The sequence below is a fragment of the Myripristis murdjan genome, chromosome 9 (genome assembly GCF_902150065.1).
Source record: "Myripristis murdjan chromosome 9, fMyrMur1.1, whole genome shotgun sequence".
Taxonomy (NCBI): Eukaryota; Metazoa; Chordata; class Actinopteri; order Holocentriformes; family Holocentridae; genus Myripristis; species Myripristis murdjan.
Genome location: NC_043988.1, coordinates 14,045,515 through 14,070,241, shown reverse-complemented (window position 1 = coordinate 14,070,241; position 24,727 = coordinate 14,045,515). Strand labels below are relative to the sequence as shown.

The 24,727-nt window shown below is 42.9% G+C and overlaps 1 protein-coding gene across 1 annotated transcript in view; it reads right to left on the bottom strand.

Annotated features, from left to right (window-relative positions):
• Window positions 1–24,727, bottom strand: part of adgrv1 (adhesion G protein-coupled receptor V1) — a 152,239-nt gene that overhangs the window by 95,668 nt on the left and 31,844 nt on the right. The window contains exons 18-50 of the mRNA XM_030059593.1: window positions 24,320–24,580; window positions 22,612–22,738; window positions 22,009–22,232; window positions 21,041–21,775; window positions 17,533–17,906; window positions 16,453–16,632; window positions 15,789–15,969; window positions 15,363–15,556; window positions 14,927–15,056; window positions 13,142–13,281; window positions 12,604–12,969; window positions 11,837–12,080; window positions 11,006–11,221; window positions 10,679–10,894; window positions 10,325–10,569; window positions 10,016–10,197; window positions 9,352–9,850; window positions 8,899–9,211; window positions 8,260–8,469; window positions 7,458–7,588; window positions 7,112–7,211; window positions 6,824–7,003; window positions 6,443–6,606; window positions 5,744–5,831; window positions 5,362–5,385; window positions 4,495–4,573; window positions 4,235–4,373; window positions 3,995–4,136; window positions 3,228–3,493; window positions 2,790–2,965; window positions 1,292–1,419; window positions 385–566; window positions 9–155 (exon numbers count right to left, since the gene is read on the bottom strand). Coding sequence (XP_029915453.1) covers window positions 9–155; window positions 385–566; window positions 1,292–1,419; window positions 2,790–2,965; window positions 3,228–3,493; window positions 3,995–4,136; window positions 4,235–4,373; window positions 4,495–4,573; window positions 5,362–5,385; window positions 5,744–5,831; window positions 6,443–6,606; window positions 6,824–7,003; window positions 7,112–7,211; window positions 7,458–7,588; window positions 8,260–8,469; window positions 8,899–9,211; window positions 9,352–9,850; window positions 10,016–10,197; window positions 10,325–10,569; window positions 10,679–10,894; window positions 11,006–11,221; window positions 11,837–12,080; window positions 12,604–12,969; window positions 13,142–13,281; window positions 14,927–15,056; window positions 15,363–15,556; window positions 15,789–15,969; window positions 16,453–16,632; window positions 17,533–17,906; window positions 21,041–21,775; window positions 22,009–22,232; window positions 22,612–22,738; window positions 24,320–24,580 — 6,983 coding nt within the window. The remainder of the gene's footprint in view (window positions 1–8; window positions 156–384; window positions 567–1,291; window positions 1,420–2,789; window positions 2,966–3,227; window positions 3,494–3,994; window positions 4,137–4,234; window positions 4,374–4,494; window positions 4,574–5,361; window positions 5,386–5,743; window positions 5,832–6,442; window positions 6,607–6,823; window positions 7,004–7,111; window positions 7,212–7,457; window positions 7,589–8,259; window positions 8,470–8,898; window positions 9,212–9,351; window positions 9,851–10,015; window positions 10,198–10,324; window positions 10,570–10,678; window positions 10,895–11,005; window positions 11,222–11,836; window positions 12,081–12,603; window positions 12,970–13,141; window positions 13,282–14,926; window positions 15,057–15,362; window positions 15,557–15,788; window positions 15,970–16,452; window positions 16,633–17,532; window positions 17,907–21,040; window positions 21,776–22,008; window positions 22,233–22,611; window positions 22,739–24,319; window positions 24,581–24,727) is intronic.

Here is a 24,727-nt window from a genome sequence, read left to right as displayed (position 1 = left end):
ATATCTACCAATGTGATATTGAGATCACTCTGCACTTTGAAGATGCTCAGGTTGGCAGCAGGGGAGAAGGGAGAACCGCTGTGTGTGATAGCTATGTAGGTGGAACCATTCACTGGAAACCCAACACATGAGCTTGGGTCCTGGATCCTGATGGACTGGAACGACCAAAGAGAGGGGAAATGGGATTAAGTTGTACTGTATGACATTGTGCCTCTAAAATAAACATATGCTCATAATCTGTCATATAGTACATCAGCTTGTCACTGGGGCTGACTGAAAGCCCTCCTCCTAAGAGTTGTGACTCCACTCCACCTGTGAGCTATGCATGCATTTGGGCAGGGAGATTGTATGTGGCGTGGTATGACAAAATTATAGATACTCTACCTCTGTGGGCACAAAAACGCCCTGCCACTGGTAGAGGGTTGCCAGAGTGTAAGGGAATCCAACAGATGGCCTCCTGTCCAGCCTCATGGCCAGGAAGGAGGGCCCTTCGGGGAGGGAGCACCAAGCAGAGGTGGGCCTGTCCTCAAATCTCTGGTACACACCCATCACTGAGAGATCACCCTCTGAAAGCAAAAAGGAAACAATCAAAGGGATAATACCGACCCACTGCCCATTGGAAATAAAAAACAAATGCAGTAGGAAAGGAATTATGTAGGACTGGGAGATATATTGTATAATACTGATGTTTTGTTAAGAGACTAGATATTGTCTGGTATTTTAGTATAGTGAAATAACCTAATGTTAAATTTTTCAAATGCTACATTAGTTAATTAATTTTCCTAATATTGCATTTTCCCAATCTTAAAGGCTGCATTAATGAAGTGATACATTTTCTAAAACTATTAGCCTGTTCTGGATGAGTAAAATTAACAGCATTTGCCTTTACCTGCTCATCATAACTTTTATACTAATTACTAACTATTCATTACTAGCCCTATAAAGAAGGAAGGAAGGAAGGAAGGAAGGAAGGAAGGAAGGAAGGAAGAAAGAAAGAAAGAAAGAAAGAAAGAAAGAAAGAAAGAAAGAAAGAAAGAAAGAAAGAAAGAAAGAAGAAAGAAAGAAAGAAAGAAAGAAAGAAAGAAAGAAAGAAAGAAAGGAAGAAAGGAAGGAAGGAAGGAGGACATATGTAAAGAGAAAAACTCGCATTTTGGATTGCTAGCTAGCTTTCCAGCATGCTAATGCCCTTAGACAGCAGGCTGGTTAGCTTGTGAGATGTAAGTGCATGTCTGTATAGGTTACATGTATACAACTCCTTAGGGGCCAGTGTGGGCTTTTATAGTTATCTTACCTGAGGCAACAGCTGTGTCTGACTGGGTCTCCCATTCGACGCTGACAGCTGACTCCAGGCCATTACTGCGAGACACAGTCAGGAAGACTGTCCTGCCACCTTCATCAGCCACCACCTCTGTGTTAGTTCTGCACAGAAAACACACAGACACTCTCACATTTAAACTACTGCCTTACTAGCTGGACACAGACAACCAAAGCCTCATTACAACCAGTGGAACGACTTTATAAGCAGGCTTTGAAAATCCTGGACAAAAAAATCAAATGCTTATCATCACTGTAAGATTTTAGCAAAACATGTTTTTTTTTTTTTAAACTGGGAAAACATGATGAAATTTGCTGACATTTTATTAGTACATAAGATTTTCCATGGCTTGGCCCCCCCTCCACTCAGTGAGTTCATTACACAAACTCAAATGACATCGACAAGAGCCACTACCAGAGGGGACTGCAAAATACCATACAGAGAAACATCCTTTGCACAGTCAGCCTTTTCCTACAGAGCAGCATATACATGGAACACCCTGCCTACTGAACTCAGGGAAATTACAAATATACACATTTCCGCAAAATCCATAAAATAATGCTTACTGGATAATCAAACCTGCAATCACATGCAATTTTTGTTTGTTTGTTTTTAATTCTGTAGCCTTTTACAAATTGTTGTTTTTGTCATGGTTTCGTGTTGCTTGTGTTTTGTTTGGTTCTGTTTCCTGTGTGTTTCTGTCATGGTTTTGTGCTTTGTTTGTATGTTTCCTGTGTTTCATTTGCCTGGTTCTTTTTAGTGATTTCACCTGTGTCTTGTTTGCCCCTCCTAGTGCCACACCTGTCCTGTGTCTGTTAATTATCCCTGATTGTTCTGATCCCTCCCAGTGTTTCCCTCGGCCTATCCTCTGTGTTCTCCTGTCTCGTGCTCCAGCCCCTTCCCCAGGTGTGTCTTGTTAGCTATTTAGTTCTTGTGTATTTAAGTCCTGTTTTGAGTTTTGTTCCTTGTCGGTTCATTGTGCTGTGCTGTCTCATGTTATGCTCTGTTTCCTGCCCTGTGTTATGTATTGTGTTTACAGCCTGTTTAAATATATTTTTATTTGCCACTGAGCATTTTTGCCTGCCTGCTCCTGCTTTTGGGTCCTCCACCTTCCATCCCCTGTGACAGTTTTATATATTGTATGCTTTTTAATTGTCTGTTGTTGTGTCATGCTTCTTGTACCTCTGTTAGTTATTTCTCTGTAGCCTACCTATCTTTTGCAACATTAACCTGCCAGGGACTACACATTCAAAATAGCCTGATGGCTAAATCTGGTACATGTTATGCAATGCATGTGATCAATGTACATTGTCCCTTGTAAATAAATAAATAAAATAAAATTTTAAAAAATGTGTGCATGCTTCCATACATGTGGTCAATCAAATATGCAACATCATACATGTGTTTGGGACGTCCCTGAGCTGGAGTTTGTTTTCTGTTCAGTTTGTCCTTGTTAGTGTGATTTGAGTCAGACCTGTTGAGTGTGGGTCCGATGCGGAACAGGCCAGAAGGAGCCAGGTTCTCCAGGACTGTGATGAGTGTATAGAGTTGGTCGCCAAGACGTGCACCTCCTGTTGGACTGGACAGGGTCACTGTGAAGGTTTCATTCTCTTCAGGCTCAGCATCCAGTACCGCCCAGATCTCCAGCGTCTGGAACAAGACAGACTTGGCTCAGGCGATGAGGCTGACAAAATCTTTCCAACAAATGGCAAAGGCTCTCTCTCTATTCATCTAACCATATCTGTTTAACATCTGTAAATTATGACCAAATACCATGACCCCAAGCTAATAACATAAGAGGAGACAATCAGAAAATAAATCATATTTTCTTCATGATTAAATAACTAATAATTCAAACAAATAAATACTGACCACTGATATGGAAAATGTCCTTTTAAAATCCCCCGCTCACCTTAAACCTGACCCCATCCTCCAGCACCACAAAGCCTTGTGATGGAATCAGGTCACCCTCTGCCAGGCTACCATTGTTATCAGTGATGGTGAACTGTACGGTCACGGTGCCGAATGTGCCCTGCTCAGGGCTCCGGACAACATACAGAGTGGCCACGCTCTCGCTCAGGCCCGACACTGACGTGGGCTCCTTCAACAGGAAATGCTCGCTGCTGTTGAAGGAAATGACACCGTGCCCGTCGTCACTGGCCAGGATGGTCACGGTCGCTATAAAGATAACATAATAGTCAAGGTGTGGTACAGGAAAACAATTTTATAGGTAAGAGAAAACATTTACTGTAAGTAGGTAAGGAGACTAGAACAGATATCTGTCCTTATAAATCCAGCTAAAGATTTTATGTTTGAATAGCAGTCAAGGATAGTACTAATACAATTCAATTCCCAAGAGTATGGTAACAACAAGTTGTGTTATGTAAAGTTAACCATCACAACCACTCTACCCCATAAACACTACCACAACATTATATTTTTCTCACTAGTTTCTTAAACTGGTGGTCATGAGTCCCATACCCCTCTATTTGGGGTGCTGTGCTGAAAAAATCTGCCTCCATTCCAGAAATGCATTCAAGGCATTTTTTTTATCCTACATTTCATTATGTGAATCAGTATTTTGTCCCCATGTGATGTGGTGTTGAGTTACATATTTATTGTATCTTTTTATTGTTACCACGGTTTCTACTTTCTATTCTATCGTGGTCCAGTCTCTACCTGTGGTGTTGGCGCCCAGCTCCAGTCCAGGGGAAGGCTTGGACAGGATCAGCTGGAATCTCTCAGGTCCCTCTGGAAGGGAGTCATCAGTGATCTGCACCTCCACAAACTTATGTCTTTCACCATCAACAAAATGGAGCATCTGTGGAGATAGAAGGATTTGATGTTGAGAAAAAAAAAATTGGCATTATTTTAGATAGTAAATCTGAAGTGTAGTGTGACTGCATTTGTGTGGCTAACCGTTTGGCTGGTGTTGTAGTCCAGTCCTTGCTGAGCCTCCAGGTTCTGAGCATAGAAGAGCAGCGAGACATTTCCATATGTCCCCTTGTTCCTGTAGGCCACCAGGGTGAGCGCCCCTATCGTCTCATTTACCTCAAACCTATAAATCAGACGATATTTTGGAGAAAAAAAACACATAAAATGTTATGTTTGTGATTTATGCAGTCGCTGTTTGAATGATTTATCTTGGAGAGGGAATACAAAGTTGGAAAGACTCTCACATGGTGTTTGTCCATTCAATGACTCCTCTGATGCCATCGTTAGCAACAATGGTGATTTCTGCCACCAAACCTTGGGTGTCTGGGAAAAGGTATAAAATGCAAAGAGGAAAAATGGTGAAGAAGTTTAACTAACTAGTGAATATCAGTGACATACAGTATGTGTTCTGCATACAGAAAAATCTTGAGTAAAACATTTGCAATAGCACTGCCTTGAGCACTACAATTACAGTGCAAGCATCAATAGCAAAAGTTGTGCAAGAGGAAAGTGTAGAGGATCTAACTTCTGTCACGCCACATTTGAGCCAAGGATTATAGCTAAGAAGCATCTCCCGTAAGTGGCTTGGGAGGCTGAGCAGCCAAGTCTTTTGGGTGGACTGATTTATGACCCCCTGAATAGTATTCTCCCATTTACTCTATGGCCAAAACACTTGGAGGCCAGCTACGGGTTTAGTTTGGCTTTCTGTCTCCTCACCACATAGTGCTACTCAGCTCCCACCAAATCCCCAGGCTTCCTCAATCATGGAAAGCATCAATCCTAACATCCAAACCACACAATGACTGCTGCCAAGAGAGAGGCTGTGTGTTTACTGTGTGTCTCCAGGCAGAAGGCCTATAGTATTCTGGGAGTCTCGAGGCACTGCTCTGCCTATAGTATTCTGTCTACTCATCACTTTCTAAAGTTACCCATTCATAAATTGGACTGTGGTTTGGATTATGCAAAAAGGGTGGTAGTAACTACTAAGCTCTTTCATGAAACAGGACGACATCCAGCTACAATGTTTTAGTTGAATGTACATGGAAGGAATATCAGCCTAATCTACATGACATTTTAAGCAAAGCATGTGAGCGTATGAATGCATATTTTACCTGGCAACGTGCAAAACACAACCTCTATTCATCATACAGAGCAAAGTGGTGAGAAATTGAGGGGAAAAAATAGAAAGGAAAGGAAAACAGGGATTTCATGAAATTACGCAAAATATATAAAAATGTAGAGTAGACCAGAAACAGGGGAGCTACAAAGGGAAAAGCAAGAGGGGAAAACAACAGACTTTTAGGTGTATTTTGAGACCATAATAACCCAAGTGGCTTGCTACTGTTGTAATATAGAAATATTGCTACTGTGATAGCAATTTGGATAATCTTATACAAATTTTTTAACACACTGTATATTGTAAACAGCAATTACAGAAATGAATATGCATCAATGTATAGAGATGACAGACTGAGCTGCTGCATTGTTGTATACCTAGCTGGGGAGCAATGGCAACCGTTGTGATAAGCACTGCTGATGTTATGTTGACCAAGAAGAACTCCTGCAACTCGGGAAGGTCATCCTGAGAAAGAAAAGAAGAAGTTATTAAATTTCAACTTTCCAATATAGCTGTCTCAAAGTGATATAGGTTGCAAAGGGTAGGCATTTTGCTTTAATAGAAATAAAATCATTTTAAAAAATCAAAAAAAAAGTCAATATGTTTTCACGTCAATGAAAACATTTGTCGCTCACGACAAATAATGCAGCCACCTTTTGGGGCTAGTTAGGTACAAGCTTCAGAAACATGAGAGCAGTGATGTAGCCAGTTATGGGCTTTCATTGTCTATGATTTTGACCTTGAGTTATAGCAGCCATGTCAGTCTAATCAATGTATTGTTTAAATGCCAGTGTCATAATATATGATCCCTCTATGTTTCACAAAAATCACACCAGATAATCATGTTTCTGTAAACAATGCTGACCTTTAGTGCCTCTACTACACCGAGCAGAGGAACATTTATAATGCTGGAACACAGTGGGAAGATACCTCATACCTCGTGTCAAAAACAGCCTGGAGTGTATGACATATGCTGTTTGACAAATGGACAGAATGAGAGAGAGACAAAGTCCCATCCATGCTCATCTAACACCCCCAGTCCTGCTATCTGAAGAGAAGACAGACACAATCCTTACATCCAGTATGGTGACCGGGATGCCAACAGAGGTCTGTCCTTCTTGAAGGATAACAGAGCCGGTTCCAGAGATAAAGTCTTGTCCAGGGTCAGCAAGATCCCCCTCTACTTGGGACAGGTCCTGGAGAGAACCCCTAACAACCTCATAAGTGATGTTCACTGCTCCTGGATTAAGAAGATTCAGGTGGAATATCAGTTAGAGGGTGAAGATTTAGCACTAAAGATACAATATCAATGTGAATATTATGTCATAATGAAAACAGTTCATTAACAGATAGGTGTTTAAATTGCTTATTAGCTGACCAATGGAATGATGGAATGGGGTACAATGGGAACCTATCCATCACCTCTACACTGGTGTCTCTTTACTAAGCCGACTGACCTGAGGTTCCAAACTCCCTGTTGACATAGATGTGCACAGTTCGGTCGCGTTCCTCCGTGGCCACCCTGAGCGAGGACGGGGCAATGCTCAACATCCCATAGGGTTCATCACTGGTTTGCACGGTAACCACTGCCTCACTGCCCTGAATGTCCAGTGCTGCGTGGCCTGTCACCAAAACACCTGCATGACAGTCAGGGAGGATGTGTGAAGTTAGCTCTAAATGCCTCAGGTTTCTTAGTGGTCATGTGCTATTATCATTCATAGGAGGAGTCAGAGCAGTTGTTTTACCGAAAGTTTGTACATTGGACAGGACTACTTTGTATTCATCCTTGTCCTCTGGTGTGACATCATCCAGCAGCTGCAAGACTATGGTGTCATTCAGTTCTCCCTGTAGAGGGCAATACAAAAGTCAGCTATTTACAAGCAAATAATCATGACAGCTCAGGTATGAAGGTATCACAGATACAGTCGCACCAATTTAAATCACTCAGGGTTTAGCTCTTTGTTAACTGATCGTCTCAGCAAATCTCACAAACCACAAAGATTTTGATAGCATACTGATCTGTGCAGCAATGTTATATTGTACAATAATCCATTTGACAATAATCTCTCCTATGTTTACACTCTGTTTTACCTGAGTAAAGAAAAGTGTCCCTGAGGTTTGGGTGAAGGTCCTGTCTACTAGGGGGCCTTGGAGTGCCCAGTCCACAGTAATGTTACCCAGGCCTGGAGCTGTCCTCAACACTAACAAGGATAGCCTCTCACCTGTAACACAAAGCATCATACAATCAGCACCGCAGCTTAGCACAAAAAAGTAACATGTCTTCTTTTTCTCTTCTTACTGATTCAACACTATATGAATCAATTCATTGCAATGATGTAAAAACAGATTAAGAATCAGAATGGAATGGTGCAGTATATAAGCAGTGACATGTCAGATGTGGGGAAACAAGTATAAACCATTTTATGTACGAATGGTGAATTTTATGCATGAGTATGAATCATTTAAAAATATGCATGAGCAGACAGTCATTCTATAAGTGTGTATGTGACATGGCATATACTGATAATATGGATATTTCTATAGACATCTAATGCAAACTGTGTAGGTTTTCTTATGATCCAGTGAAAGATGCTTCAAGGTCTCTCATTCCATATGCAGGTGGTGTAAGGATTCAACTTATGCTTTGTCATGCATACTTAATGCCCATGACATAGCGTCACATGTGCCACCTGTTGCCACATGCAGTCACTACTGCTACAGCATTTCCTCAATTGTTCTCTCAGTTACACAATTACAGCACCTCAAGTCTCTGGTGACAGGGACACTGGATGTAAGTGTGTAATGCAGACGACGGGTTTGAGTATGACGTGGTGCCCATACATGCATATGTAAACATACACTCTTTTGCATAGCAACAAGACTAGGCACCCACCCTCTCTGGCGATGACAGAGCGTGAAGCTGGATGGAAGCCTACTATCCCAGCCACGTTATCGTTAGCCAGTATCACTATGACGACAGTGTCAGAGCTGGGCAGGATTCGACTTCCCCCTGTTGCCTTCACCAGTCCAATGTGGAGGTTCTCGCTGTCCTCTGGCTCACTGTCATCTCTGATTACTATCTCTATGGTCTTCTTCATATCACCTGTACACAGAGAAGATAAAGTACATGTACATTTGTCAGAGTTTCAAACGGAAATTTGTTTGCTATCATCAGTTTAGAGAGCAGAGTAAAGATTAAAATTATCATATCATCATGATATGATTCTACTCAAAGACAATAAATATCAAAATATTGAACTATCATCAGACCTCAACTAGAGTTAGAAAACAAACAACAGTTCTTGTCAAACCTATGACAAGAACAGCCATCCTGCTATATTATCTCATTTTAACAACACCCAGCAAGTAAAATACTATTAAAATTAAACCATTACTCATTATCCTAGGACCCCTAGTACCTCCTTTAGGACTTCTGGGTATTCCCTGATCCCAGTTTTGTAACCACTAAGCTGAAACACACATGCATGTTCTTGAAATCACAGTTGCTAAATGGTCACAGTGATCCACCTACCATCTGCAAAGACCAGCGTCCCTCCAGTTCCAGTGAAGTCAGCGTCTGGTGTGGCTTTTCCTCCAACAAACCTCCACTCTACAGTGACTCTCCCTAGACTGCCTCCTCTCCTCTCTATAACCAGTGGCACCAGAACCATTGGCTCCTCACGGACCTCCAAATACAGCCCATCCCTGGTGGCATTGGGACTGAGACTATAAATAAGAAACACCCCAAATGCATCCCCATTTATCCCTATGGTAACCACGGCCCTGTCTGGCTGGCCAATGGAGGGCAGGTTCTTCTCCGCCACAGTCAGATTCACCAGCTCGACCTTCAAACAACAAAAAAGCAATATAGTTTATTTGTAATAACTTTTTCAACATAGTATCAATCAACAACACACAGTGGTGAAACAGCCTTTTATTTACATGAAAAAGTGGTGAATTATCTCTTTATGTAAATGGTGTGTACCTTTAGGATCTGAATGGCGAAGTTCTCGTCCATTTCAGGGAATTTATCAGTCAAGATGGGAACAGTGAGGTTGGCTGTCCTGGACCCATCCTCCATGAAGGCACTTTGAGCTGTCATGGTGGTGTAATCACTACCTGCCACGGCCTGAGCACTGTATAGGACAGCAGCCACAGAGGAATTTTTCAAATAAGTCATCACTGAAGGTTCTGGGGTTAGCTGGTCAGTGCCTGCAGTCACCCAGGTGCAGGATGGTGGGTTCACCCCTGATGAGAGAGAGAAGGCCTGGCAGGCACGCTCCCTCAGACAGGCAGCTGCACAGGCAGTCAGGGGGTCTCCCTGGCCAGTGATGTTGACAGTCCTGTGGGTGGCAGCAGATGGGACACCTGGGATTGGGGTGTTGTAATACATCAGCAGGTCCTGGCCCTCAGCCTGAGCCATGCCAACAATGTCAATCTCCGAGGTGCTGTAGAGGATTTCCAAGCGACCAAAGTGACCACCACTGGAATGAAGCAGAATGAGCAGAGGGAGGATGGAGGAGATGGAGAATAGAAAAGAAGGGAATATTGGAGTGAATCATGCATGATGGTGACTATGAATAAGTTGAACAATTCTTCCAGTAAAAAAACAAAAAAAAAAAACAAAAAACAAAAACACAATGACTAACCTCCTGCGGACTGTAATATTGGCTATATAAATTCCCTCCAGTGGCTCCTGAACGAGGTACACAAACTGGTCAAAGAAGACCGTCCCATATGGGTTGTCATTAGCAGGCACTATGATGTTAACAGATGTTTCAGCTCCAAGGTTTCCTCCATTACTGGCACCAGTCAGCTCCACCTTAATAATCTGGGAGGAAAAGTGTGTGTGTGATATAAAACTACCAATTTTCTGTTTCTGTCTGAGTAAAAACAAAAAATAGTTTTCATGACTGAAAAACATGTACACAATGCTGCACTAACTGTAATTGTCTTACCTCAGTGATTTCAGGTACATCATCAGCCAAGACCTCTAGTCTCAAGGTCTTCACAGTCTCTTTGGGAGCAAAGGTCACCTCACCAGATGTGGGACTGATGTCCCCTACCGCTAGCTGGCCATTGACAGTGGCCTGCCATTGTACTGTCACTGTGCCAATAGTTCCAGCCGTACGGACAATAGGTAGTGTGACCTCAACGGAGTTAGATCCTGGTTCCTCTATGGTGACTGGAGCAGCCTGGAAGACTGGGCAAGGAACAAGAAAACCAAGTAAATAATTTGCTTACTAATAATAAATTGAAAGATGGAAAGGCTGTAACTTATATTTGTATATATGTGGATAATGCCAACTAACCAAAGGCACCAAAGGGGTCATCAGAAGGCAGTATGGTGATGATAGCTCGTGTGAGCTCCCCAAGCAAAGCTCCTCCTGTGGTCTGGTTGATCAGCTCGATGCGAAAGGTCTCCTTCAGCTCGGGGATCTGGTCATTGATGATGTAGATGGGTACAGCCTTACTGGATTCCCCTTCTAGCAGGACCACATCAGTGGAAGCTACACTGTAGTCTTCACCTGTAGGAATACACACATGGACATAAGTAAACAGCTGAGACATAGCATAGCAAAGCAAAGCAAAGTGTAGAGACAGAACAGCATCAGCTCCATACTCTGTCCAACACTTACTGACTGTAGCAGTCATGGGCACTGCTCTGAACTTGACAGATACATCAGCGAATATCCCTCCTGTGCGTGTTACATTAATGATGGGCCCAACATAGTGCTCAGCCACAGTGACAGCGGGGGCTGACAGCTGCAGGGTTCCAAAAGCATCGTCGCTGGCCTCCACTATGACCTGGGCCACAATCTCAGTCCGTGAACCCAGACGAGGGGATCTGGCAACTGAGAAGAACAGTAAGAGGATACAATGAATATAGTGTGGTATAGGTGAATCATTTCAATAGCTTGCTGTGGTTTACATCTTTGCATAGTGCAAATGAACTGCCTACAAGGTCCTGCCATAATTACTTTTATACGTCGATTAATGAGATGACTAATTAAGCTAAATCATTTGTTAATTAAGGATCCATGCACAAAATAGTCAGGGGAATGTTGTACCAAATTAATATTTTATTAAAGAAAAAAAAAAGAGTTTTTTTTATTATGAAACTTTTTTGACTGGTTAATTCACTTGTTTAATTGAATACTTTACATAACACATGGGTTATATTATTATGAACTATGTATCTTAAAGCATTAAGGAGAAGCATATAATTTTTTATCATGAATTGTTCTTGAGTTATTGTATTCACCACAATATGTCTATACACAGACACACAAACAGATGCCACCATGATAATACGATGTCAAGAAAATATTAACTTGGCTTTGTCTTTCTGAATCATTTTGAAGTAATTGTGGAAACTTGTACACTAATAAACAAGTAACATATCATTATGACTGAATGATTACATCAGCTGAAATGTGAAACATTCAGTGTCAGTATCTGTGTCTTACTGAGCCTCTCCTGCTCTCCTTCGATGAGATGAACACTGATCAGCTCCACAAACACAGACTCGTCTCTCTCTGGGTCTTCGTCATCCAGCACTTGGAGGGTGATGTTCACTTCACTCTGATTGGCCAAGAACACAACAGACTCCAGGAGAGGAACAAAGTCCTCCCCCTCGGTGGCCCGGCCCACCCCAGGGGTCCTGTATGGTGCTGGATCGTCCTCATTCAGTGTCCCATATGTCACACGCACCTAAGCCAATGAGAGCAAAGTAATATGCTATTGGCAAATTCCGCACAAATGGGATCAGTTGTTGCGTCAATTATTTACCTCCAAGTTATTTCCTAAAGTCTTAATTTGTGGCCATGAGATATAACTCATTCTTTCAATTTAATTATCTTACTTCCACATTTTAGTTAATTCATGGCCACAAGATAAGAGTGTGGTACTCTTCCTTTCTCCCAAGAGCAGACTGCAACTGCCTGGGCCTGCTTCCCAGAAAGAAAGCACGTCTGTGCCTGATAATCCTCATTTATACAGTAAATGTTGTCTGGTGCGCAGCTGCAGTCTGCTCCCAGGAGAAAGGAAGAGCACTGGACACTTACCTCGTGGTCATGAAAGAACTAAACTGTGGGAGCTAGTTAATTAAACTAAGGGAGCAAGTTATACTTTATCTCATGGCCACGAATTAGTAAATTGTGGCCTAAAATTATTTTTTTCCCCTTCTTATTGCACTTCTCATGCTCCATATAGACCTTGCAACATATGGACGTACCTTTCCCATTAGGCCTCTTTGTCGAAGGATGGTGAGGGTGACAGTGGAGTCACCTTCAGGAAGACGGACAGGTTTGGTGACATCAGCGAACACAAAAACACCATAAGGGTCGTCGCTGGCAAACACTGTCAGAGTAGCAGTGGTGTGGACACCCAGCTGGCCATGGGAGACATTCACCAAGGACACAGTGAAGCTCTCGTCCAGCTCAGGCACCTCATCCTGTGCTATGCTGATGATGATGTCCCCCGAAGTCTGACCTACGCTGAAGGTGATGTTCCCAGACCTGCTAAGGAGATCGTCCTCTGAACTTGGTTCAGCCTCCCAATAAACAGTCACATTGGAGAGGTCACCAAAGGCCCGATCCACCTGGACAAGGACAAAGGGAAGGACAGAAGAATGACAAAAAGAGACTGCATGATAATGACAATTATATCTTCTGGTGTATCATACCAAATATTTGACATGGCTGCTGACCATTGTCAAGATCGGGTCTTGTATATTTTGCATTTTAGAGATGTACACTGTGTATCTAACTGACCTGCAGGACCACAGAGCTGCGTCTGTCCTCAGGTTCTGTCCCGTTGACAACCAGGGAGTCAGGACTGAACTGAAACACTCCGTGGGCATCATCAGAGGCGGCAATGGTCACCGTAATGTGGGAACCAACTCCCAGGCTTGCTACACACAAATAATTACCAGATTTAATTTGACATTACCTTACAGATATATGTTAGATAGATTTTGGGTGGGAGGTAAAAAAAAACAAAAAAAACAAATACAAACACAAACACAATTTGGTAGGGTAGTAGGGAATGGAAATGTGACTGTTATGTACACACTGGCATGCAAGCCACCAGCATTGTAATAATAAATCAAGCAAGCGATGTTCATATAAATTAGCTAATCAGTGACATTCTGGTCAAGTGTGTCAGATTGGGCTGGCAGCTTCATAGTATTTAGAGGTTACTTCAATATGGTTCACGGCAGCCCAGACCCAATATAAATAGCCAGGGTCTGTGATACTCCATGTCAACCACTTACCACTACTGCCCCCGCCTCAAAAGAAAAGCTATTTGCTTTTCCCACATCTCTCTCTCCGGGCACCACTCACAGGCCCCATTGCAATGTAAATAGCATGCACAGGCAAACACACACCCACAAATGCACACATATGCACACACATACTCACAGACAAGGGACTTAAAGGCAACTAATAACCTAGCTGACAAATACTAAATCAGCTGATATGAAAGGACTGCAGTGAGCTGTTGGCTGTCAAACGTAGTGTACTATATTTGGTCCCGTTCATATCTGAACTAGGGTTAGAAATACATTTTTTTAATATATTAGGCTGATATTGAATTTTATTATAAACTTGATATCATCTCTATCTTGATATAATCACCAGCTCTTATTTCATGGTGGAGCCTTCCTCACCACAGATAGTGTATATGGTTGATTTATTTATTTATTTTTTTAAATTTCATATGGGTGATCACAGAGAAATCATTCCAATGTGATCTGGGAGTTTTACAGACCAGCTTTAGGATTGACAGTCTTCAGAAGCTGCAGTAAAACCTGACTTAAGGAGCTGCTAACCCACCCAAAAATGTTATCAATATGCCTTTCAGTGGAAAGTTTTTATGTCAAACAGCTTCAATGGTCAAAATGCCGTTTCCATGAAAAATAAATTTGGGCAAAAAAAAGAATCCTCTGGGTTTTGGTAGCACAAAAATCAGTCAGATTCAAACATACTGATTATCAATACAAAATATCAATTCTCAGCAACTAAACTCATTTCAGTCGAACCCTATTGTCACTTCAAGAATTTGAGATATGAATTTAGCCCAGTGTGAAAGTAAGGGAAAGAGGAATGATATGGGTGTGAGAGGTGAAGGAACAGCAAAAAAGAGGAGACTAGAGGAGTGAGGGAGGGGAGACTTACCACGGTGGTGATAGGATGGAAGTAGGAAGTCAAAGTCACTCTCCCCACTACCACTTCCTTCACTATGCAGGAACTGACCCACTGGTGGATCACACACCAGGATCACACAAGGATCACACCAGGTCAGAGGTCAGAGACACAACAAAAGGAGGGCAGGTAGGCAGGTACAGGAAGCACACAGGAGCACAGCACACAAATTCACGCCAACACACAAAAACAGTAGGGAAGAATATAGGACTTGATCAGAGGATAGGTACTGAAAGGTTTCTAATGAAAATTTATTCAATTAGAAATACCTGAGGAAAGTATTGCTAAGGCTCAAAATCTATCAAGCAATTGATGCCAGCTATTAATGGGGAAAGACAAATGCATTCTTACCTCCTCCATCAGGATTGTAGAGCTCTACTCTGAAAATCTTGTCCAACTCAGGGACGAGGTTATCTATAATGGTCACAGTGATGAACTTAAACCTCTCGCCTTCCTGAAAATCCAGCAAGCCTTCTGAGTCCTGGCAGTGGAATACAGAGGAAGTGGAAATTAAAGCTGTCAGAAAGTTGGAAGTTGCCACTAAAACTTAATGATCATTCACTGAATATGCCAAATAGTTTGACTGTAGGAGGCCAGCAATACTTTTGCATAGGCGAGCATATGCCCATCAGCAAGAGGGACAATTTTGTTATGACTAGGGTCTTAAATTAAAGTAGTTTATTATGTCTTGGGAGGGATGCATAGCCACATTGTGCAGCGCATTCTTCCCTAATATTACAGTGGCATATTGAACTATATGGCGAAAAAAACTTTGATGGAAAATGACCTCGTAGTCCTCAGGGCTGGAGGCTGTGAAGGGGGTCGTCCTGTATCCTACCATGACCCTTCCCAACAGGCCTTGGGCTCTGGCCACCAGCAGACGGACGTCCCCGTCCTCCTCGTTAATGGTGATGTGGGCAGGTTCTGAGGCTGGAGAGATCAGGCCCTCCCCTGGAGGGCTCGGCTGGAACTGGAGCAGGCCTTGGAATGTGTGTGTGGGGGCGGTGGGGGGTTGTAATGATGCGTAGGAAAGGAAAGGAAAGGAAAGGAGACAAGAGGAGAAGATAGAAAAGGGCAGTGGAGATAAGGAAAAGGAGAAAGGTATGATTGGTGCAAGAGGGCAAGGAGTGGGACAAGGAGTGACTGAGTAAGCTGTTTGTTAAAACACTTGTATGCTATGTGCCTCTGTGTGTACGTATGTGAGTGCCACTACCATAGGGGTGGTCGCTTGCTGTGACGGTGACAGTGTTGATGGAGTTATCAGGGTCAATGCTTGCCCCGCTGGAGGGGGTGGAGCCTGGCTTCCCATCTCCTGACTGTGCTGACACAAGCATGACTTGGAAGGACTCTGCCAGCTCTGGGAGGTTATCGTCCAACACCAGGAGGTTCAGCGCCTGACAGACCAAGGCACACACAGAGAGGATAAGGGAACTGACTTTGTTATTGTATGCTAGGCTATACTTTAAAATGACCTCATCATTTTCAATGTGGGGTTTTGTCTTCGTTGTGCTGTACAGGCTTAGGATAAGCCTAACAGTCAGCTGACACCTGTTGACCCATCAGCAAATTCATAACCAACCTGCCACTAGGTGGGGCTGGATATCAAGAAACAGTGTGGGAGACGGTGTAAAAAGCAGCTGTCAGTTTGAAATATATACAAAGATGCAAGAAAACAGTGGACAGGGGTTAATCCATAAACGTTATTATCTGTGAAAGTGAATTCTCTACAGGTGACCCTCTTTCTCTGGACTGTTTTGTTACTTCTTTGAAACTATACCTGTCTTTTACCTCAATCTCTCTCTCTCTCTCCCTCCCTCTCTCTCTGTCTCTCCATTCCTCATTATCTCTTGCACACACACATACACACATGCACACACCTCAATGCGCTGTCCAGGCATGAAAAGTACAGCTCCAGTGGCATTAGCAAAATCTTGGTGGGCTGTGATCTCTCTGTCCGAGCTGTCCAGCTGGGTAACCGTGTAGTTGACATAAACATGGTCCAGAGCTCCTCGTGTTCGCTCGATCACACATGAAATAGTGGAGCCCTCCTCGGTGGTCTAGAAGGAGAGATTACAGAGAACAAAGACTGATGAACGATAAACAAAAGTTGAAATGAAAAACGACCATTACTTCTGAACTAGCCATGGGTGCTAGTGCGCAGGCATCCAAAACCCTTTAGTTTATGTTATGCTTGCATGAGCTATAGTCTTTCCCATTACCTTAATGGTGTGCTCTTATTCCTGCACAGTCATAGTGTGATTTGGGGACAGACTACTTGACAGCCCACATGCCACTACGTCTTTTTGTCCCCAAAGGGAATAGGACATAGATCCCTACTTCTGCTGGAATGTCATCCACGGCCCTGCCACCTGTTGCGCTGATGGAAACGAGGAACTAGATCTCTCAGTCCCACTACCGGAACTCCTGATCCACTTCTATAGGAATGCCCTGGCTAGCGGACCTGCCACTGCATGGCCTGACCAGCTGTCGCTCTACCTGAGAGGGGCACCATATGAGAGGCCACGTGTCCAATCCAACTAAAGAGGGAGAGCGTGCTCTCCCTGCAGCCAGGCGTGAAGACTGATGAAATATGCAGGAGGACATGGACTCACAAACTGAAGGGTTTACGTTACACGGCTTTCTAGGTAACAGTATGCATAGGTTTTCTCTGTAGAGACAAATGAGTGTGAAATGCAGTGACACCACTGACAGATACTATTGTAATAGTGATCATGCAGAAGCCTTCAGATCTTATTCAGATGATCCTGAATAAGGATCATCCTGGCCGACAGTCTGGCATTGTGCTTTTGATAGTTGTACATCAAAACAAGTTGCTTGTGTCCATCATCCTCAGTAAATGTTTATACAGATGAGATGCCAGTAGATGCCCCATGAGTAATAGCTGGCAGTTTTATATGGTAATCCTAAATGCCACACATGAAATGCAGATGACTTACATTAGGTATGCAGGCATCGGTGAATCCAAAAAAGCCATTGGCATTGTCGCTCTTCATGACACGCAGTGTGGCAGTGGGTTTGGGGAAGGGGAGGCGTGCTCCGCCGTGAACTGCTATCAACTGTAGATAGAAAACCTCCTCTCCTTCCTCCTCCTTGTCGTCCCTCACCTCCACCACAAAGGACTTCTGCTTCTCGTCCTGACGGTACTTAAGGTACCCTGAAATGTTACGCAGGTCTATTTTGGCGGGCTGGCTGTGAAGCTCATGGATGTGGCTGCGGTTCAGCTTAGTTCCGTACAGGCGAACGTCCTGGAGAAGACCTGTGTAGCGCTGCTCACCCTCAGGGTCTGACCCAATAAACAGTGGAACAGGTCCTGCAGCAGGAACAGGAGAGAAACAACGCAAAATATTTTAGAGCTGCAGAAAATGGGCAAATATCATCTAGGAAATGCTAAAGTACAACAGAAAAAAACATAATTGTTGTTACCACAAGTACACTGTACAGAGCGGCCTGGCTGACAATATAAAGGAGACATTTAGAGGCTTAGTATTTTGATGAGCCACAAGCTGCCAAAACTGCTTCAGTTGGCCAGTGTGTAAAATTCTACCCCCCACCCACCCACACACACACACACACAAACACACACACACACACACACACACACACACACACACACAGTTTTAATACTGTTAATTCACTGTGGATGTGACGAATTTCGAGAAACCTTTTGCTGCTTGAAAACTGTTGTATTTTTTTAAAGGGCACCAATAAGAAAATAAAAATTATTTTTGTGATTCTAAAAGTGTTAATTTTTGCTTTTTACAGGACCACATTTGCTGAAGAACGTTTCACAAAGTACCTCATTGTGTGTTTTTCATATTATATCAACTCATCCTCACAGTTAATAAAGTCACCAAAAACATTAAACTGAATTTAATACAATGTTAGTTGTTATTTCTGTTATAAATACTGGGATGTATGTCATATATTATGTTTACTCTGGGATAAATAGCTAAGTCAAAGCCCCTCACAGGTTCTACTTGCCCCTATAAAAATGTTTATATCCACAGCCATTGCCCATAGAATAAGCACTGAGCAAAGCCAATCTAACCAATAAAAAACAGCTTATTCTTATTCTTATTTTTATTCTTCTTATTAATGTTGTGCATAATTGGCGACCATGATATGTTTTGGGGCCACAAACACAGTCTTGCTTAGGGCCACTGAAAACCTACAATAGGTCCTGCTCTGTCTATGCTCAAAGCTCTTGTGCCTAAGACAGAGCAGTTTCTTCCACTCACATAAAATGGGACAAATGGAAGAAATTTGCCACAATGAGCAAGTACAAAGCATTCCATCTGGCTTGAGTTAACCATAGCAGACAATAATGCCTGACATGATAGATGGTTATATGTATATCCTCTGTGACTCAAGTTAGTCTAAGAGCCATCAGGACATCTCCCTCTCCCCCATGCGGGAGTCTTTGGTTCGCTACAGGCTGCCACTATTGTCTTCACTTATTAGAAAGAATAGGAAGAAAAAAAGATGCCGACTGATTCCTTTCAGCAGTAACAATATCCAGCAGTGCCAAGGCTAAGTGGTCACTCAAGCATTGCAGAGTGTCAGTAGGGGTGAACAATAGGCAAGCGACTGGGTGGTGTGTGTGCGCATTTGTGTGTGTATGCTCACGCACATTCATGTATGTGTAGGATGTGTAAGTCGGTTATCCCTCCAAATGTAGACAATGACAGTGAGGAGAAAAGCATGAACAAACCAACTTCCTGCGCAAAACACAAACACGCTACAACCAAAACACACAAGTACATTCACAAACTCACACACAGCTCACGGGTGACATCATCATAATGAAGACATGAGGACATGACTATGACAGCTTAAATGACATTTGTGGCTCTCTAACACAGACTCCACTGCTGAGACAGCACTCAATGAATATATGAATCAAAAAATCTGGAAAAAACTGTATGATTTGTACTGTAAGAAAGGGAGAGATTTGCCAGGGTTTTATGTTTTGGCATTGCAAATTCTTAAAAAGCCTGACTTAACCCTCCTGTTATGTTCAAATTTGACTAACATCCCTTATGTTTGGGGTCAATTTGACCCCAGCAGTTTAAACCTCAACAAAATTATTATGATTAAAATTGTTACCAAAGTTTATGTGTCAGGTACTTTATGTTTCTTTGTTGACTACCTAAATAGTCCTTAAAATAAAACATAACTCCCCCCCACCCCCACTTATACATCCAGTTTTCCTATTACGCGACTATGGAAAAATATGCAAATCACCATAAAATTTCACTGATTGACCTAAAATTGGAAAGAAATATCTTTTTGGTGTTTTAATGGCTATATATTATTTCTAAGAACAGATTTTTGTTATTTATAACATTTGGAAAGAAAATCTGTTTCTATTATCAAGGATAGTAACATGTCTTATGTTCGGGGTCAATTTGACCCCAGGAAAAAGAAACACAACTTCTGAGTGAGTAACCCAATGTAGGCCTGCAAATGGGTCACATCCAAGTCTTTCCAGCTGTCCCCACACACACCTCCCCTCTAAGTTTGTCATCACAAGTATATTCTTTCCGACTGATGGTGTTACAAAGGGCTCAAATGCTGATTTTATGTCTTGGACATGGCTGACAGCGTATCTGCTGGGGCCTGGAACCATTTTGATGACATTAGCAACACTAAGTCGACCCTGTTGTTCATGTGGGGAGAGGGACCATGATACCTCTCCATTTTTGGAAGGTAACCTGTCTGCTGGTGGTTGAGAGACAACAGGAGGGTCAGAACTGAGGGTTTCATTCTCATCAGAGGATGCCTCATAATCAGGGTCCTCCTCAACATGATCCTCTGTCTCAGACACATTCTCCTCTATGTCACTTTCACTGTCAAAGAGCTGTGACAAAACCTCACTGGCAGAAAACCTTTGCTTCGCGTTCATATTCAACAGAGAGACATGTAACTGTGGCGAAATGTATATGTATATGTATGGTGGCGGGTATGCGCCATGGCATAGTATTTGTATGGTATTGTATTGGTTGGTGTTTCCCTCTGTAATGTTGTTTGTGTAATCCTCGTGACTGTACGGAAGTGAAAACAATTATCCTGAAAAAGGACAATAAAATCTATCTATCTATAAAGTGAGAGTACACAGAGCAACAAGAGAAATAATTTAGAAGGCTGTTGTGCAAGCTTCTTTATGTTTGCTCCTCCCCCATGTGGTGGGAACTATCAATGTCCTCGTGGGAACCATATTTCCCCACCCTCACAGCACGGGAAATATCGAAGTTGTCGTAGGTATTATGTTTTCCCCTCCCCGATATCTCCCCCTATATCCCCCCATATGAGTGGTTCCCGTACTACTTCAGGTATGGTTATGTTAGGTTAGGGCCCTAAAGCAGAGGGAAGTTTTTTGAAGATTATCAAATTGTATGTTATAGTGACCTCATTTTCATCCAAAACACTGATAAAACAACTTACCATCAGCGATGCCTTCTCCTTTGATGCTCTTTAGTCCTCCAGGAATGGGATTCCCATCCAAGAAGAACTCTATAATCCCATCATCCACTGTAATGATGACATGCAGCCACACATTATCCTTCACAAACTTCTCAGCAGTGGCCCGGGCCACCTGGGTGTTGTTTGACCCTATGGCTGTATAAAACAGCATCACACTGACATGGGACTCATTGGTGTGGACCTTCACTCCATAATACAAGGTCCCATTTCTGGTTCCTTTGGAGACTATAAAGCCATCGGTGTCTTGCCTGGGCACCAGCCAAGCAGAGAAAGTAAAATTGCCCAAGGCAGCAGGACCATCCTCAGGGGAGATGGTCCCATAAGCTCCAGGGTGGCCAGAGAAGAACCATGCGTCTGTGCCGGAGTGGTGTCTCCTGGCATGGGGCCTGAGCTCCACCTCCCTTGGGAAGGAGGCTGAGAGGAGAAGGTCATCCATCTTAGGAAGGCCCTCTGGGAAACGACCCGAAACAATCTCCCAGGCGACCTGCACGTCACCAAAAGTGCCCTGCTGTCGGAGGATTTTGAAGGATGTGACGTTAGACATATCGTCCTCTGAAGCTACGTCTTCAGCCACTTCCTGATCCAGGTTGTTTTCAGCGATGGCAAAGACGCCAAATGGATCATCGTTGAAAGGAATGAGGACAGAAGCATTCAGGAACGTTTCCGCCAGTCGTCCACCTTCTCCTGGATAACCACCTGTAAGATAGTATAGGCAAATGTTGAAGGTTTATCTAGAAAATTAGGAATGATGTGCCCTTCCTACTGCTAAATTTTGAAGGGTCTTCTTTAAATACATTTGAAGGAGTCCTTATTTCAAAGGCTTTACTCTAATTAACCCCCAAGCCATATGAAAATGACTTGCCAATTGTCTCAAGTGATGACATTTTTTTTAATAACATGAAATTAGTTCCCTTTTGTTGGGAACTCACCTGAGATATTAACCAGCCTAAGGACGAAGAATTCATTGAACTCTGGTAGTTTATCAGAGATGGCCTCCAGGACAATAGGCTTGGCCTCCTGCCCTGTGGTGAAGGTGATGGAGCCGGAGGTGTTGGTGAACTCCTGGCTCTCCTCCAGGGGAGACACTGAGTCATTGGCAAAGAGCTGCCAGAACACTGTCACATCACCAAAATGGCCCCTTGCCCGCAGGACACTAGGACAGAGGAGACAGGAATCATATTTTTAAGGAGTCAATGAGCAGATGAGCTGCAGAGGAGACTGTGTGTTAAGTGTGAGAAGCATCATCTACCCATAAGGACTGCACACTGGTTTGTTAAGGATGGAAACACTGTAACTCTGAAATCAACTTTTCTGCCTTGTTTTTAGCTTGATGACGATAAAACTGCGTTTACCTAACTGGTTTCAAAAAGAATTTTCTCAACCCCCAGAGCAGCCTGTAATCATTTCATAAATGTTAAACTGCAATGGCAGATGGTGAGGATGAATTCAAAGCCATAATACAAAATGCTAAAACAATTTCTAAATGGAAATATCCTGCTCAAAACACAGCTAAATTAAAGAGCAGTTCCTACGTGAAGTTGTTGGTCTTGCCCTCTTCCACAGGTTTCTCTGTGGGGTCCAGGGAGAAAATCCCGTTGGCGTCATCATTAGCCTCAATCACTACAGTAGCTGTGTCGGCTCCATACACAACAGCATCACCTGTATACAAACACACACACACACACACACACACGCATCATATCATACATTTGCGGGTGTATTTGTAGTCTGCACTCTCAATGAAGAGTCAGATAAGATGTTCTTTTTATTTAGTAACCATCTAATTTGTGATGATAAGTATATAGAGTGTGGCAAATGGAAAATGTAACTCTCATCATTACTACAGCAGTGACATCAATAAGAAAACCAGGACCACATAGCTGTAAATTTACATTCAAAACACTCAGCCCCCCTTGAGCCAGTGGCATGCGAAGAAGCAACATTTTCATCTGAACTCAAACATCTTTTCTGCTTGAGGAGAATCAGATGATAACAAAGAAAACATCTTTAAGATCACACTAATATAAAATTGGACCAAATATGATATTCAAGTGCAGTTCATCTAGATAGATAAGTAGAGTGAGAGAGAAATAGACAAGTAGGAAGAATGAGAGAGAGAGAAAAAGAGAGAGAGTGAGAGAGAGAGAGAGAGAGAGAGAGAGAGAGAGAGAGAGAGAGAGAGAGAGAGAGAGAGAGAGAGAGAGAGAGAGAGAGAGAGAAGGAGGGACGGTTTGTGTTGGACACATTGTTATTGTTATGCTAAATATCAAGCAATAGAGGGAAGGCTATTCTTATTAACATAGCACGCCATAACTATGGCAACCAAGTCCGGGAGGACAGAGCTCCATATTAATGAAAAAAAAACAAACATCCAAATATCAGACTTCTCTCTGTATAGGAACTAAGGTGAAGGTCCAGGCCTCAAACAACCACAATCTATGAACAACAATGTTTCCTAAAGATAGTAAAGAATATTTTGCTGCAAAGCCACTGCATCAGCCTTGCAGAAGCTCCTGAGTCAAGTTGTCCAAATATGCGTACACTGTAATAACCATGGAGTTTGATTGACTTCTAACATAAGGTTTATTGACTTCTAACATAGGCTCTGTATAAAGGCCAATCCCCTGGCTTAAACCAGAGGCTACCCCTTACTCTGCTCTACTCCGTGTCAATCAGTAAACAGAGAGAGGCCAGTGGAGTGGTCCGTCTTTGTGTCTCAGAAAAGTCGGGAGTCTGGTAATTAAGGTCCTGTTGGGGCCCACCGGTCTTTCATTTCCATCCCTGACACACAATACTGGGATTAAGAGAGCGTTCAATGTCACCACAGTCAATGCTAAATAACCCAGCTACTCTCCTATATACAGATGCAACCAGGAAGCAAAGGAGGGTGGATAAACAGGGGATGGGTGGGGGTGATCAAGTCAGACGTTTGATGAGGTGTTGCTTGGTTCCTCCATTGTAAACTTTATCATGAATTATTAGCATTTTGAAGCTGCATTACCTGAAATTGAGAAAATGTGTACCTTCAAGAGGCAATAGACAAAAACCAGGGAATAAGCATTTATTACTCAATCAGTCCAACAGTAAGAAACAGGTAGATTCAGTCATTTTGATTATTGCCACTTTAAAAAGCAGTTTGTGATTTTTAATCCTCTGACATTGTTTCTATTCTTGAATCTAGAAGAATCACCAAAAACACAGCAGTAGTATCCAGTTGCTTAAAAGGAAACCCCTACCCACCTGTGGCGTTGTAGAGAACAATGTAGAAGGGCTCATCGGTCTCTGGTATGTCATCGTCCTCCACAGCCACTGAGATGTTCTTCATCCATTCACCCACATCATACACAAGCAACGTGTCATTACTCAGCATGGTGAAGTCACCCGGCAACGCGTCACCGTACTCTACACGGTACATCACCGTGGCAACAAAGTCTGCCCGGCCTGCCCTCAGAACAGTGAAGGTGGCCACGCCCCCTTCCTGAAGCCGCATGACCACCGGTTCTGAGGGAAAGGTGAGAGAGGAAGGAAGAGGAGGAAATATGAAGATGGAGAGAGTGGGAGAAAGAGAAAGTCAGGGTGGGGGAAATGGTCTCAGCCATAATATATAATCTCTCATGGTCTTTCAAAGGATCATTGATTGATGTGAAA